We start from the raw sequence: 16,888 nt of genomic DNA on the forward strand, positions 1-16,888 counted from the left end.
AATAAAATTTCCGTTTCAAACTGATAAGATTTTCTCTCAATCATCGATGTATCGTTTTGGTTTCATGATACTGAGTGATTCTAAGTTGTCTTTCATCTATGTCTTCCACGTCTTCTAACAGAATTCTTGAAATTTTCAAATCAAAACTCTTGTAATCAAATTTCTCTTGCAAAATTCGTATAAGCGGTTTTTCTAATTCTGGTGATTTTAAATATAATGTATAGGAACTTTTTGGTCTAAAATATTCTTTAATAAGTTTGTATAAATCGCTTTCGATTGAATTTATGGAAACAATAAATCTGAGTTTTTCTCCGAATAATTTAATTTTTGTAACATTATAATTAGATGCAGTCTTGAATATTATCTGTAAATTTGATGAGTTAATACTTCTTTCTATATAAGGTATTTCAAAAATTGGATTTTCAATATTGCTATGAGTAGTTATTTCGTCATGAATAATAACATTTTGAGTTTCAAAGCCAATTATATCATCTTCGATTTCATTAGTAAATTCATCATTATCATTATTTTCGTATTCACTTGCATTTAATAATTCTAAGCATTCATCAAGTTCTTCGTCAGTAACTCGATTAATCACTGAAACTAAATCATCTTCAATACCGTTTAAATCTTCAATACAATTTAAATCTTCAATACAATTTAAATCTTCAATTTCATTCAAATCATCTATTTGGGAATTCAATGTTTCAATTTGTTTTATTTCATTATCAGATTCTAAAATAATTCTACTCAATGGGTAAGCACATTCTTTATTAGTTGAGAAAAATTGAGAATTGCATACTTGCTTTCCTCTGAATATAGGATCAAGGTTGCGAATAATCGGTGCTTTGATAACAGTTGGGTTTGTATTACAATAGGAGTAATTGAACGGTTTGTGACCTACGTAGCTTGATTGAAATTGTATGGGAGGTCGTTTGAATTTGCTTCTTCGACAAATATTATGGGGAGAATTATGGGAATTCATATCATTCGAAAATTCTTTATTTATTTTCGTCCTTAAGTATTTTCGTTTGGGATCACTGGAAATATCCGTATAATTATGATCATTTACATCTTCTATCAATTTATGAATCAAAAAATTATCATCTTTTTGTTCAATAGTATTTAATAATTCAGAGAGTTTATCTGATGTTTCTTCCGTGACTTTATTATTTTCAATTTCATTGGTTTCACTTTTATTGGTATCATTAGTTATATCGCATTTGGAAAATACGTATTCAATGTTATTCATTTCTATAGATTTCGACAATTGACTGTTTATTTCCGGTTTTGGATTATTATTGTCAATAGTTTTTTCATTTAATTTTCTAAAATCACTTGCAATACGCGGTTTCTGTTTTTGTGATAAATCTTTCTTTTTAGTTTCCAGATGATTAAGGTCTACTGGTAATTTAATAGGATTTTGATTTGTATTATCTAGCGTATGCTTTATGTCAATTCGTTTTCTAAAGTAGGGTCTCGAAAATTTTGTTTGGACGTCGAAGGTTTCGAATGAAAATCTCTATTATGATTTTTATTATGAAATCTATCAAAAGATTCATTATTAGGATTTGATCCTATTTGAGTTTATTCTTCAAAAGTAAAATGTGGTTCATTAGAAACGCGTTCATTAAAAAATTTCTTTTGGGGTTCGTTGGGAATTGCGTCGAATAATTTGGACGTTTTTGGGGGTAAACTCTTGTTTGCAGTGACATTTTTTCTGGTGGTGTATTAATTCTTTGGTTGGGATTTGGTTTAAAAACATTAGTATTAGTATTAATATCCAAAAACTTGTTTGTTTGAGGGAAAGTATCTATTCACAGGTCTTTGAATAAACTGAATAGGTTGTGAGGGGAAATTTGAATTTGAATTATACCTAATTATAATTATTATTCGATCTAAAATGATAATTATTAGGAATCTAATTCGATCTATAATTATTTGTTCTCGTATTGGGATTATTTCTGAAATTATTTTTTTCAGATGGTGTTTGAAATTTTTGTCTTCTGCTCTTATCGAGTAAATCATATTGAGCTAGATTTATATAATCTTTTACTGCATTTACGGTTCCGTCAAAATTCAAAGCATTATTTGTTATTAAATGAGTCCTCAATTCTATTGGGGCATTTGATATAAGAACTGTTTTACAAATCTTTGAAATATTAGTTGTATATAATTGTTTTTCTGGATCTGGCATGGGATCCGCGTCAATCCTATAATTTATTCTTATCTTTAAGGAAATTATCTTATCAATAAAATCTATTATATCTTCATTATGCGACTTATTCAAAAATTGTAATTTGTGTATCAATACATCTAAATTAATTTGATCGACAAATTTAATCTGTAAGAACCTCTTTAGAGAATTCCAATCAGGAATATCTGAAGTTGCTACCTCAGCTAACGCTCTTCCTACTAATTTACTTTTAACAACTGATGAACAATAACTTTTTACTATATTTTGTTCATTTGTGAACATCCTTAAATATTCTTCTGTACTTTTTATGAAAGAATGTAATTCATTCTCTACTCCTGAAAATCTTGGCAAAAGCATCCCGAACTTTTCCGGTAATGTTAAGTTTCTATTTTCTAATGCCATTTTTACTGTTTGCACTTTACGGCCTTTAAAATGTTTTATAGAAGTAATCTTGAATTGAAATTGGTAATCGGTTTTTTAAATGAGTAACCTAGAAAAAACTCTTATGTCGGTTCTTTAAAGAAACCTAGGAAAAACTGTTCTACAAGTTTTACACTCAAAACTTTGGGAAAAAGGTTGACTATTTTTTGTCCAGAATAGGGTAAACTGGGAGTCAATAACGGGTAGGATTGCTAACCTTTTTTGTTTCGTATTCCTTGTAGTGAAGTCGTCTTGGGCGCTACTCCAAAGATCAGGGCTTCTGGATGGTTTCCTTCTCAGGGTTGCTTCTCACCTCAACAGTTGAAACTGAAAGTCTTGAAAGTTTTACGTACTTTCACGACCGGCACTTTTTCGAATTTCGGTTTTCGATGAGTTGCGTCGCACTTTTCTCGATCGAACTCGATAACGAAAAAACCGTATTAAAAATATTTCATAATTCAAAATATTTCAATATCGAAAAAATTTTAGCATCCCATCCTCGTCGCCAATTATGTTTTTGAGATGGAAAACCTTGTTTTTAAAAAACTTTATTTATAAGAAAAAGACGAAAGGTACAATGAGAATTAACCGTCATGAACTGATCTATTATTGACTGACTAAAAAACAATGCATCTTAGAATTTATAACATTACTTATCTCTAATGCAAAATGTGGCGTGATCCTAAGCGTCACACAAAGAATAGCTAAAATAGCAAAAATACATTGTAAGAACAAAGAGCGTATTATGGTTACAATGAGCATTCATTCCACCCACATTATCTCGTGTTTGGAATTGATGAGTTAACAATATTTTATCATGAAATATAAAGTGACAAATGAAGATTCGAACATATGTCGTATGATCAGAATGGGGTCGTATTATGTAATTATATGCATATAATGAGAATACCTACCACAAAGAAAGTAGTTACAGCCTGATACACTGACATAGGCAGAGTATTATCCATACAATTCAGATCGTTAGAAAATCTGTTGAGAATTCTTCCTGTAGGTGTTGTATCGTAAAAGGATTGTGCTGCATGAAGACAAGATTTGATTAGATTCTGATGAGCTTTGATGGATGACATATAGAATCCTTGAGCAAATGCGAAGGTTAATAGGAAACTCGCCAGACCTTCAACAACAACATAAAAATAATTATATAAATAAATGAATAAATAAATAAATGATAACTTTATTTCCAAAAGAATGTGGAACGTTATGGAAAAAGTCAAACAAAAACAAATCCTAAACAAAGCATAAACTCAATTCAGAAATACAGAAAGATCATAAAAGTTCGTTCCAACAAAAATGATTTCAAACGCCTTTTGAAAATAACAATATTATAAGCATTCTTTATTTCATCATCCTGTTTATTGAAGATCTTCATACCTAAAAACCTAGGCGAGAGACGACCTATCCTAAAATAAAAGCAGGAATTACTAAATTATTTTGACCACGAGTAAAATATCGATGGTCATCGTTATTCCTATTGAATGTACTTTTATACATGTAGGCTTGGTTAATCTATCGTCTAGAGGTATGATTCGATTACCTGGCCTTTCGTCTTTTTCTCCGTGACTTTGTTGGATTTGTAATAATTAAACTTTTTTGAATTAGTTACATCTATTTACAAAGCCACAATTATACAGTACAAACTCAGTATTGAGAAGATTCTAATAACATCCTAATTACAAGTTTCTCACTACGGTACTGAATTTCGTCTTTAACTCTAGTTTTAATTACTCGAAACGTCTTCGATTATCACTTCTTTGTCGTACTTCAAGTTTTCGGTCGTCTCGTCTTTGATTTGTTCGCGACTCTTCTTAATCTAGTCTGCGAACCGTCTTTTCGTCTTAAGTTTCAACCGACAGAACTTACTCTTACTTCGACTTAGACCAAACTTTACTCGTCTTCGACTTAACTTGAACTGTTACCCTATCTCGAATATCGACCTCCCTTCTTTCGGCTTGACCACATCCTTAGGGAAAGTACCATCTCCTAGTCCAATAAGAGCTTTGCCGTACCGCCCACAAAGATCTTCGCGTATTCCTGGAAGTCGAATATTCTCGAAGGACTAGAATCTGATACACAGATGTGACACATCTGGTACGACCGTATTGTCTTCGAACTTTCACAACCCCCCAGTAAATCTCTTCAAGATTTACAACTCTTGACATATCTTCGACACCTCGAAGAATAACACATCCGTTTTACATTATATGTACATAGAGATGAGCGATACCGTGATTTCTAGATCACGTTGTGAAACGTTCCTGTTCCTTTATGATATCAGTGAAATTAAAGCGTGACGGTGATCACCGTTTAGGTATCGTATTCGGTTAGAGTCCGTTCCCCGTTCCGCAGCACTGGGAGTGGGGTCACCCCACTACCAGTGCTGTACGGAACGTTCGCTAACCGAATCCGATACCTAAACGGTGATCACGCTTTAATTTCACTGATATCATAAAGGAACAGGAACGTTCACGTTTCACAACGCTGAGCACGGACCGTGCTTGTTATTATTATTTGTATGAATCACCCAAACCTCAGCTCTTTTGTCTTTCTGTTAATTCTTTAGAGGTAACAGATTTGTGGAATATGGATATGAATAATTTTGGACATCGAAAAATAAATAATACCTACAAATACAATAATTCACATGTGAATATATATTGATAATATTGAATGGCTGATACTGCATCAAATAAAATAAGAGAAAAACAGAAAAAGTAACAATCAGAAATGTACAAAATATAGTAAAACCAGTTATTGAATAATTAAATTTCCTAAATATATCTGATATTTTCTATTAATTTCTGAGCTAATCAAAGAATTGTGAAATCTCTAAATGAAAAGGTATGATTTTTAGGACATCGAATAATAAATAATTAGCCATATGCATATATTCAGACGTTTATTTATTTAATAATAATGATGAGTAATCAACCTCCAAACAAAATACACTCATTTTATAATTGTATATATCGAAATAGTTAAGGGGCTAATACTGTAACAAAAAATGAGAGAAAAATTAAAAATTTCACAACAAAAAACTCAGAAATGGGTAGTTAAAACAGTCCCTAAATAATCGAATTTCCCAACTATATTTGATGAATTTTTCGAGAGAAAAATACAATTATTCCTATTCATTCTCCACCAACGACAATTACAATTGAGGAAGAGAATCATTTGAGTTTTTTTATTAGTTAGCCTGCTTGGACGTTCTGTTAATTGTCCGGCTTTCGAAAACAATCGTCCGCACGGAACTTATGTGGCTAGAGTGCATCAGTAGTAACTGCCGACAAAGGTTCCGAAGCAATAAAAACATCAGGCTGGAAGGCTGGCTTCATAATTATTTACGATTGCACGGACGTTAATAAACCCTGAAAATATCTGTGAAATGTTCAAACAGTGATCCCGTCACGCTCTGTATTCGTTTTTCGGAACCGTGACTACCTGTGACAGTCTGATATCAGTGATTAAATCACAGTTCGTGAAATATCGCTCATCTCTATATGTACAATAACAATTTGTTCCCTGTAAATTCATTGAAAGTGTCAGGCCCTCGACACTTGAAGAAACTAATAGGTCTCCAAGCATCTGGTTGACCATCTCAATTATTTACAGGGAACAATAACTGGATCCTACATACATATAAATTAAACTTGCGATTTCTGAAATAACAACTGATGATAAAGTTAAAATATTATATGCTCTAATGAAAGTTAAGTAATCTGTTAAGAAAACAATACTCGAAAATCTTTGAAAATGTTGGAATTAACGATAAAGGACGAAAATTGTTGATATTATCATTGTCCCCTTTGTGAAGTGGAATAACCTTAGTTGTTTTCATTATATCCGGGAAACCACCATCCACGAATAAAACATCAACCAAGTGTGTTAGTGGTTTAGAAATTTCCTTCGAACATTTTTTTACGATATATCCTGAAACATCATCGAAACCAGCTGAAAATTTTGACTTCAACCTTTGGTTAATCAAGTGGAAAAATTCTTTCTCAACATATGGTAACAAGAACATTGTATTGTGTTTAATTTGATGTCATCAGTGTAGATTATGCCAGAGTACTGTCTTTGCAGATCTCCAGGTTTATCAACAAAGAAATTAACAAACTTATTAGCAACCTCATAAGGGCTATCGAAGATTTCGTCATTCTCTCTAAGTTCAAAACAAATTGTTCTACTATTACATTTATTACTTAATTGACTGACCATATTCCATGCTGTCTTCACTTTGTTTTCCGAATTTGTAATGTTGCTTTGATAAAATGCCTTTTTTTATTCCGTATCAGAAAAGAATGTTCAAGCTTACATTTTTTATATGAATCACTGAGCTGTGGAAATTGTTTGCTCAAAACACATAAGTCTTTCAGTATGGTATTCCGACACCAAATACCAACACCACCACCTTTTTTTTTGATCTACAGAAACTAGCTCCTTTATAAAATTTTTTAAAGTATACATGGTCCACATTGGAATCCCTAAACCAAGTTTCATTGAGACATATAAAATTTAAGTTATTGTAACAATCAAGAAATTCAGTTGTTATGTAGTCAATTTTGCTTGTTGTCAAGCACTGACAGTTAAGACATAAAAGTTGGCACTAAGCTGTTCCTTCAGAGTCTTCAAATTTGTTCTTGGGTTCTCTTCCGAGAAAATGTCGTCACAAACGCATCCTTAGGCCACATCAATGGATCAATTGACTTCTTGAAGTTCCCCTGATTAATAATCACTTTAAACGATGTATAGGAATTCGGATATTTTGATACCCGCTCTTCACATTCATTTTCAGAGAATTCATCTTGTAGAATTTTTTTAATTCTTCTGCCTTTGTACCAGGTGCCAGTCTCGATACAAACAGAAAAACTTTTTTAGGATTGCATTTTATATTTGTTGTTTTCTTGCAACTTCCAATAATAGCTGTCGATTTTCTTCTCGAACCCTTTCTTCTCACCCCTGTCCATTTCAGGTTTTCACTATTTTCAAGAATATTCGGACTTCCTTGTTTAAAACCGCCGTGACCAGTTCGAAATTTCTGCTCATGTGTAATTTCATCAGATTTTCCGATTGTTGGTAGTTTGTTTCCTCTTTTGTTATCGTGATCGTTTATTGTTTTCAGAGCCGATTTAACTGCATTCGATACATGACTATGGGTTATTTTTGTCAGGCCACCGGACTGATCATTAATATCGACACATGCCCCGATATAATTCTCCTTTCCCAGATTTTCGGAATTCGCAACAATATTATCTTGAGATTTTTTTAGTTGTTGACTCTTTTTTATCGGGTTGTTCTGTTGTTGTATGCTTTTTATCTTTTCATTGAGAAGAATATGTTTTTCAATTAGAATTGAATTGTTACTTCTTGTCTCTTGCAACAACTCACTCAATAATTTGACCTGCATGCGGGGCTCTGCCTCTGGTGACTGAAATTCCCTAGCTGCACGTGGGACTTCATATGGACCAAATAGTAAAAACTAAAGAAGGGCCTAGCACTAGCCCTAATGTGCTAATCGAGGAAGAGCAAAGCCTCGCTCATCCTGAGGAACAGGGCACAAGTCCTGACCCCATGGCGAGGGAAATGCTGCTGAAGAGCAGCGATGAAGAGGTCGTAGCTGGCCTCGAAAAGCTAACGGTCAGGAGACCTAGACTCTCCGGGGCCGCCAGAAAGAGGATGAAGTTCCTCCTCAAGAAAGGGATGGCTCCTGACGATGCCAGGAAAGAAGCCTCCAAACCAATTGGTCCAAGGCAGACAACAGGCCGAGGGACCAAGAGAACTAAGTCGGAGGACAGGACGCCTAAAGGCGAGGAGCCTAAGAGTGCCAAATGTGAGGCTTCAAAAGTAGCACGGTCCTCAGGAGGTGCCGGGGCTCAGGCCTCGGGTGCCTCCAAAGTTCAATCTTCGGGAGCTTCCGGGGCTCAGCCCTTAGGTACTCCCAAGGTTCCTGCATCAGGTGGGCCCACCTACATCCAGGTTACTGCTGGTCTGAGGGTGGGGATAATGCACAAAAAGTTTCCAGAGGTGATTTTGAAAATGGACCAACTAATGGTCATCAAAAAATCGCTAATGGAAGAGATTATTGCACTGGGGAACGAGGACGTCATAACGCCTACGTTCCAGCAACTGCATATGAGGCCAGGCTGGCTTGGGCTGACATGCTCTGACAAAGCCACTGTGGAGTGGCTGAAAAGTATACAGCCAAAACTCAAATCTTGGAAGGGAGCTGATCTGAGGATACCTGAAGAGGCAGAACTGCCTCACCCGGATATCCTGGTCGGATATCTCCCCGACAGCCATGATCTCTACAATGTGAAAATTCTCAAGGCGGTAGAGAATCAAAACGCAGAGCTCAAAACCTCCAGCTGGAGAGTCCTTCGAAGGGGACCATCAGGACCCATGCTCGAGATTGTCATCTCGGCTGATAGAACATCGGTCGAGAGACTTAGAGCGAAGAATTGGCGGATAAATTACTTTTTCGGCCAAACAAATCTTCGCCTTAAGGGACCAAAGACAATGGCCGAGAGGAGAGGAGCACCTCAGGCCTCAACCTCTGGTCCGGCGTCGAAAAGGTCCAAAGGGGAGGTAAAGAAGAAGGTGGTGAAGCCTCCAGGAAATGAAGAGGCCACAAAACCGACCACCAGCTCTGGGGGGAGGGCTGATCCGCAAAAGCGTGATAAGAGGGGTTCCGACGGAGAAAAACCTGCGGTCCCTTCCGAAAAGCCTAGCGGACATCCAACCTCATAAGGAGCAGATGTCTGACATGCCTTCAGATAAACCTCCAGCACTCGAAGGCAGCCACTAGTGCTTTATGCTGGAGAACATCTAGAAGGCATGTTGATATAGGGCTGATACAAGAGCCCTGGATCAGTGAAGGCCAAGTAGAAGGCCCACCGAACAAAGTATATCAGACGATATACTGCGATAAGGCAGTAAGTCCAAGAGCCCTAATAACACTCAGAAAGGGACTTACCTGTCTTCCACTTACAGAGTTCCTGACAAAGGATCTTGCTGCGGCATTGGTTGAGGTGCGAACTGAGAATATCAAGAGGCAGCTGGTTATCGCCTCAGGATATTTTCCAGGAGGCGCCATCAGCCCACCACCGGATGAAGTACAACGCCTCATCGAATGGTGCCGCATGAAGAAGAAACAACTGATTCTCTGCTGCGATGCGAACGCACACCACAAAGTATGGGGCATCACAGATATAAATCATAGAGGTGAGGATTTGCTTGATTTTCTATTTTCTACTAACATAGAGATAGTAAATGTGGGTAATAGTCCAACCTTCATGAATGCGATCAGAAGGGAAGTAATTGACCTTACACTGGCGATACCTTTTATTGCGGGGATGGTCAAGAACTGGAGGGTCTCAGAAGAGCCATCCATGTCAGACCATATGGCAATAGAATACAACGTTGAAGCAACTGCTTCAGCTGATGTTGAGTGCAGGATACTCAGGAAGACAGACTGGGAAGTTTACATAGCATACATAAGTTCTGATCTGAAGGGCCTGAAATACAACATCAGCTCTAATGAGGATCTAGAGAACGCCTCTGCTCACTTCACATCATGTCCACTCAGGAAGAAACAGATCTCCAGAGACGTTCCCTGGTGGAACAATCATCTTGAAAACCTCAAGAAAACTGCTAGAAAAAAAAACCTTCAATAAGGCTAAGCGAGAAGGCAGCTGGAATGCCTACAGACTAGCCCTGACCAACCACAACAAAGAGGTCAGGAAAGCCAAAAGACAGTCCTGGAGAAGCTTCTGTGAGGGAATAGATAAAACAGCCCCAGCAGCTAGACTTCAGAAGGTACTATCTAAGGATCACTCTAACCCAATTGGCCAAATGAAGAAGCCATGTGGGGAATTTACGAATGATTCCCAAGAGAGCCTAAAAGCTCTATTAGAGACTCACTTTCCTGGCTCCAGGCAGATTACCAGTGATGATGGGGCCCCCGCTGGGAAAGTATACAACCCAACCAGGTGGGATTCTCAGAAAGCTGGTAGACTATTCACACCAGAAAGAATTGAATGGGCGATAAAGAGTTTTCAGCCCTTCAAATCAGCATGCATGGATGTTATTTTTTCAGCCATGCTTCAGAAAGGGGTTGAAGTGCTTATAGCCTCGATAACTGAGCTCTTTTGAGCCAGCTTTACAAGGGCTATATCCCAAAATCATGGAGGGAGGCGAGAGTAGTATTCATACCCAAAGAGGGTCGAAAAGGCTTCCCGGAGCCTAAATCCTATCGACCCATATGCCTCACCTCCTTTCTCCTGAAGACCATGGAGAAAGTAATTGACAATAATATAAGAGGAAGTTTGAAACTCCACTGCAAACAGTTTGCTTATAGGGCGGGTAGATCTACTGTAGACGCCCTTCATCATCTTCTTAGAGAGGTGGAAGGCACCCTCAACGCAAAGAAGATTCTGCTTGCAATGTTCGATGATATCGGAGGGGCCTTTGACAATACCCTACATACTTCCATATGCAATGCAGCCAAAAGGAAAGGGATAGAACCCTCCACTGTTAAAAGGATATCAGCTATGTTGAAAGGACGAACCGTTACAGCCTATCTGGGAGAAACCGAAGTGACTGTGCTGACGTGCAGGGGATGCCCTCAGGGAGGAGTTCTATCACCCCTGCTGTGAAGCTTGGTCATGGATGGCCTATTGGAGAGGCTTACAAGAGGCGGATATAACGTCCAGGCTTACGCCGACGACATAGTGGTGACGGTTAGAGGCAAGCATGGGGGCCCAATAAGTAGCCGAATGCAACTTGCTCTCAAAATTATTGAAAATAAGAAGAAGAGGGAAAGAGGGGCTTTCTGTCAACCCCTCGAAAACATCAATACTCCCGTTAACTAGAAGAAGGAATCTCGACCTCAGAGCTCTGGTCTTAAATGGTCAGACTCTGCACTTTTCTAGTGAGTGTGAATATCTGGGTGTTATCCTGAACAGTAAACTGAACTGGGGAAACATATAGATAAGACTCTTTCCAGAGCCACGGCGGCTATGTGGGCATGCAAAAGACTCTTTGGAAAGACATGGGGAGTGAAACCGAAAATAGTACTGTGATCCACACAGTACACAGCGGTGGTACGACCTATTGTCACCTATGCATCTCTAGCATGGTGGACAAAAAACGAGGAGGTCACCACATGCATCAGGTTGCAGAAACTGCAAAGGATGGCGTGTATTGGTGTCACAGGAGCTATGCACACAGCTCCCACGGCAGCGCTGGAGGTCATACTAGACTTGCCTCCCTTACACCTACATGTGAGAAAATGTAGCCTGCTCGAAGCAATAAGAATTTCCTATAATGAAAAGCTCCATCCTGGGAACTGGGTTGGACATATGAGGATACTGAATCAACTAGATTCAAACCTCCTCGCGAAACCATCAGATATTATGCCAACCACCTACGATTTTGAAACGCCCTTTGAAACGGTTATAAATGACCGTCATAGTGCAATAAGTCTCATAAATCGTCTGGACAAAAAGTCATCTATATGGTTTACAGATGGATCAAAAACAGAGAAGGGCACCGACATTGGGATATATGGACCTAGACTGAGGATCTCTAAAGCCCTGGTAAGTGAGCCGTCGATTTTACAGACCGAGATAATGGCTGTTTATGTATGCGCCAAGGAGAGTCTCAAAATGATCCTCAAAGGGGCGCATATCTACATTACCACGGACAGCCAAACCACGCTGAGATCCCTGAAATCGTGCTGTCAGGGGTCTCTGCTGACTTGAGAGTGCCGTAACACCATAAAGCAACTGGCTAGAGGAAATAAGGTGACTCTATTATGGGTACCAGGGCACTGTGGGGTTGAAGGAAATGAGAGAGCGGATGAGCTTGCAAAAAGTGCATCAAGGTTAAGACCTGCTGGACCTGAGCCTTTCTGTGGGATAGGAAAAGACCAATACAAAGCTGCGGTCCAGCTATGGGAGTTGAACTGTAGGACAATCCACTAGACTAACACTCCTAGACTTGCTTAGGCCAAGAAATTCGTGCAGATTTCACCTACTTACACCACAAAGCTCCTGAAGCTGTCGCGGGCAGAGCTAAGGATGATGGTGGGACTGCTGACGGGGCACTGTCGGTGCAAACATCATTTGTACCGTATGGGTAAGTCAGCAGACGAGATTTGCAGGCTCTGTGGATCGGAAGCAGAAACAGCCGAACACATGGTATGCAAGTGTCCAGAGCTGGCTGGTCTAAGAACCATTCACATGGACAAGCCGGTCCTGAATACAAGAGAGGTAATGGCCAAGGACCCTAGGGAGGTTGTCAATTATATTAACGTCGTTGACGACCTCCCTGAGTTTCTATGAATGAGTAGGGTAGTGAACAAAAGATCTGCATGGACGCAGTTCCCGGAAGGCATACCGAAGCAAAACGACCCCAGTTCAAATAATAAATAAATATAAATAAGTTTGAAGCAGAAAAAATATAACAAAAAACAGTTTCTGAAATACTATCAATTTGTAAGGTAATAAATAAGGAGGGGTGGTTTGGGTATCTAGGCAAGACGATATTTTTATATATATATAATTACAGGATTCCATCCCGTTCTGATCAATTGACGTAATATTGTATTGTTCATTTAGATTCACATATCAATGTGCTGCATTTTGCTTACACCAGCATAATGCAGGTGGTTCGACGCGTGGCGTCAATTAAGATAAGAAAGTATAATGTTATAAATAGGAGACAATATGTTATTGTCAGTCAGTCAGATAGATAATCAGCTTTAGAATCATCTTAGATTCATCCTATTGTTCATTTCCATATTTCCTTGTAAATAAATTCGTTTTTAAAAACGTGGTTTTCTCAACGAAAAACATAATTGGCGACGAGGATGGGATCTCTTTAAATATTTCGGAAATAATAGCGCGACGAAAATCTCGCGACGTATTATCTGAAATATTGTGCCGGTCGTAGAAGTGAAAAACAAAAACTTTCTTTCGACTATCAGTTTCAACTGTTAAGGTGAGAAGCAACCCCTAATAAGAAAACCAGAGGCTCGATCACTGGAGTAGCGCCCAGGACAGTTTCAACTTCAAACAAGGAATATCAACGAGGTGAGCAATCCTTTCTAACTGACTCCCAGTTTACCTATTCTGGCCCAAAAATAGTCAACCTTTTCCCAAGTTTTGAGTGTAAAACTTGTATAAAAGTTTTTTCTAGGTTTCTTATAAAAAACCGATCACAAAGTTTTTCCTAGGTTTCTTATCATAAAAAACCGATCACAAAGTTTTTCCTAGGTTTCTTATTATAAAAACCGATCATTAAAATTATCAATATTACTTCTTTTAAACAGTTCCACGGTAAGAAAGAAAAGAAAGTAGCTAGAGTTAAAATGGATTTATCAACTGCAGAAAAGTTTGGATCACTCCTTCCTAAATTTTCAGGAATGGAGAACGAACTCCATTCTTTTATTAAAAACGTAGAAAGTTATTTAAGTATGTTCAGTAACGAAAATGAACTTATTAAAAAATACTGTTTAGCTTTAGTTAAATCAAAATTAGTCGGTAGAGCACTTGCTGAAGTTTCTACCTCAGATATACCCGATAATTGGGATCATCTGAAAAGATTTTTGAATAATAAATTTGGCGATCAAATCAATTTAGATGTGTTGATTCACCAATTACAATTCTTAGAAAAGAAATCAGATATGATTAGCTTTATAGATGAAATAATTTCGATGAAAATAAGATTTAACTACAGAATAGATGCTGACACGATGCCAGCTCAAGAAAAACAATTGTATAAGACTAATATATTGAAAATTTGTAAAACGGTGTTAATTTCGAATGCACCAACGGAACTTAGAACTTATTTAATCGCTAATAATGCCTTAACGTTTGACCAAACCATAAATGCAATTAAAGATTATTTGTCAAAAATGGAGCAATATGATTTATTAGATAAAAGTAGAAAACATAATTTTCAATCGCGAAGGACGAAAAATAATTTTCAAAATAATAATAATAATAAAAGACACTATATTCCAAATAATTATAGATCAAATTATATTCCCAATAATTATCATTTTAGATCGAATAATAATTATAATTCAAATCTAAATTCAAATTTCCCCTCACAACCTATTCAGTTTAATCAAAGACCTGTGAATAATTATTATCCTACAAACAAACAAGTGTTCGGATATCCAAAGACGGAACGATATAATAATCAAAATGTTTTTAAACCAAATCCCAACCAACGAATTAATACACCACCAGAAAAAATGTCAGTCCAAACTAGAAACTTTGCACAAAAACGTCCAAATTATTCGACGCAATTCCCAACAAATCCAAATAAGAAATTTTATTCCAATGAACAAACTCCCAATTATACATTTGAGGAATTAACCCAATTAGATTCAAGTCAGAATAAAAAGAATTATTATGAACAAAATGATAGAGGTCGTTGGAAAACCTCGAATTCAAATAAATCAAAACAATTTCCCACGAAATTCGTAATTGGCGACGCTTCGACTTCAAAAAATTTTGAGGAACGAAATTTTTGCGAACTAGCCTCGGGAAACGAATCGACTTAAATAATAGTATTGATCATTCAAATCAACTTCCCTATATCGAATTCAATTATCCTAAATGTAAACTTTTGATTGACAGTGGATGTTCAGTTTGTTTAATAGACCCCAAATTTGCGTATAATAATTGCCCAAATAATATTTATCAAGAAAAAACCACTTTAACCGCGTGTATGAGACAAAACACTTCAAATGAAAAAGTCTTATTGCCTTTATTTTCCGAATTTAACGTAGAAGATACTCATCCATTTGTACTTTATAAATTTCATAGAAATTATGATGGCTTAATAGGAGCAGATTTTTTGAACAAGTATGGAATCAATTTGAACTTTCAAGATCAAATTTTAGAAAATGAATTTTGCAACATTCCTTTCAAATACCAACAAGTATGTCAAAATCCAACAAAAATCCCAGTGGATCTTTCTCATTTAGAATCAAAAATGAGTAATCAACTTATGAAAATTTTACAAACAAACGAAAATGTATTACAATTACCCAATCAACCTTTATCTTTTTTTAGTAGAATCAAACATAAGATTCGAACAACCGATGATGTTCTGGTTCATTGCAAAATTTATAGATATCCCGAAGTACACAGGGAAGAAGTCAAAAAACAAATAAAAGATTTATTAGATAAAAATATTAGTCGACCAAGTATTTCCCCCTGGTCTTTCCCAGTAGTTATAGTCCCAAAGAAAGAGGACTTATCAGGAAAAGTAAAATGGCGAATGGCCATCTATTATAGAAAACTGAATGATAAAACAATTGATGATAAATATCCTTTACCCCAAATTGATAGTATCCTAGATAAATTAGGAAATAAAAAGTATTTTACGACACTTGACCTTGCCTCAGGCTTTCATCAAATCGAAATGGACGAAGAATCAATAGAAAAAACGGCTTTTACTGTAGATAATGGACATTACGAATTTTTAAGAATGCCATTTGGTTTAAAAAACGCGCCAGCTACATTTCAGCGATTGATGAATAATACTTTGAAAGATTATATAGGAAAAATTTGTCATATTTATATGGATGACATAATTATTTTTTCAGAAACAGTAGAACAGCATTTAGCTGATATTCATACTATATTGGAAACGCTTATGAAAGATGATATGAAAATTCAATTAGATAAATGTCATTTCTTCAAAACAGAAATCGAATTTTTAGGTCACATTATAACTCCAGAAGGAATAAAACCTAATCCAAAAAAATTAGAAGCAGTAACTAAATTTCCAATTCCTAAAACACCGAAAGAAATCAAATCTTTCCTTGGTTTAGTAGGATATTATAGAAAATTCATTCCAAATTTTGCAAAGATAGCAAAACCTTTAACTGCGTGTTTAAAAAAAGAAGCGAAAATTAATATTGATGATATAAAATATATAGAAGCTTTTCAGGTTCTGAAACGTAACCTTTTAAACCATCCAATCCTATGTTATCCTGATCTTAATAAACCTTTCGTGCTTACGACAGATGCATCCGGATATGCAATCGGTTCAGTTCTTTCTCAAGGTACTCCACCAGGTGATTTACCTGTAGCGTATGCTAGTCGTACTCTCAGCCAATCGGAAATAAAATATAGCACCATAGAAAAGGAGCTTTTGGCTATTTTATTCAGTTGCAAATTTTTTAGACCCTATTTGTACGGAAGAAAATTTATAATTTATACGGATCATAAA

At 36.6% G+C, this 16,888-nt stretch overlaps 1 protein-coding gene across 7 annotated transcripts in view; it reads right to left on the minus strand.

Moving 5' to 3' along the window:
* Nucleotides 1-16,888, minus strand: part of LOC123679983 (multidrug resistance-associated protein 1-like) — a 398,343-nt gene that overhangs the window by 73,306 nt on the left and 308,149 nt on the right. For all 7 annotated transcript variants that reach the window (XM_045617593.1, XM_045617595.1, XM_045617597.1 and 4 more), the window contains one exon: nt 3,532-3,752. In XM_045617593.1, coding sequence (XP_045473549.1) covers nt 3,532-3,752 — 221 coding nt within the window. The remainder of the gene's footprint in view (nt 1-3,531; nt 3,753-16,888) is intronic.

The sequence above is a fragment of the Harmonia axyridis genome, chromosome 5, assembly GCF_914767665.1.
Source record: "Harmonia axyridis chromosome 5, icHarAxyr1.1, whole genome shotgun sequence".
Taxonomy (NCBI): domain Eukaryota; kingdom Metazoa; phylum Arthropoda; class Insecta; order Coleoptera; family Coccinellidae; genus Harmonia; species Harmonia axyridis.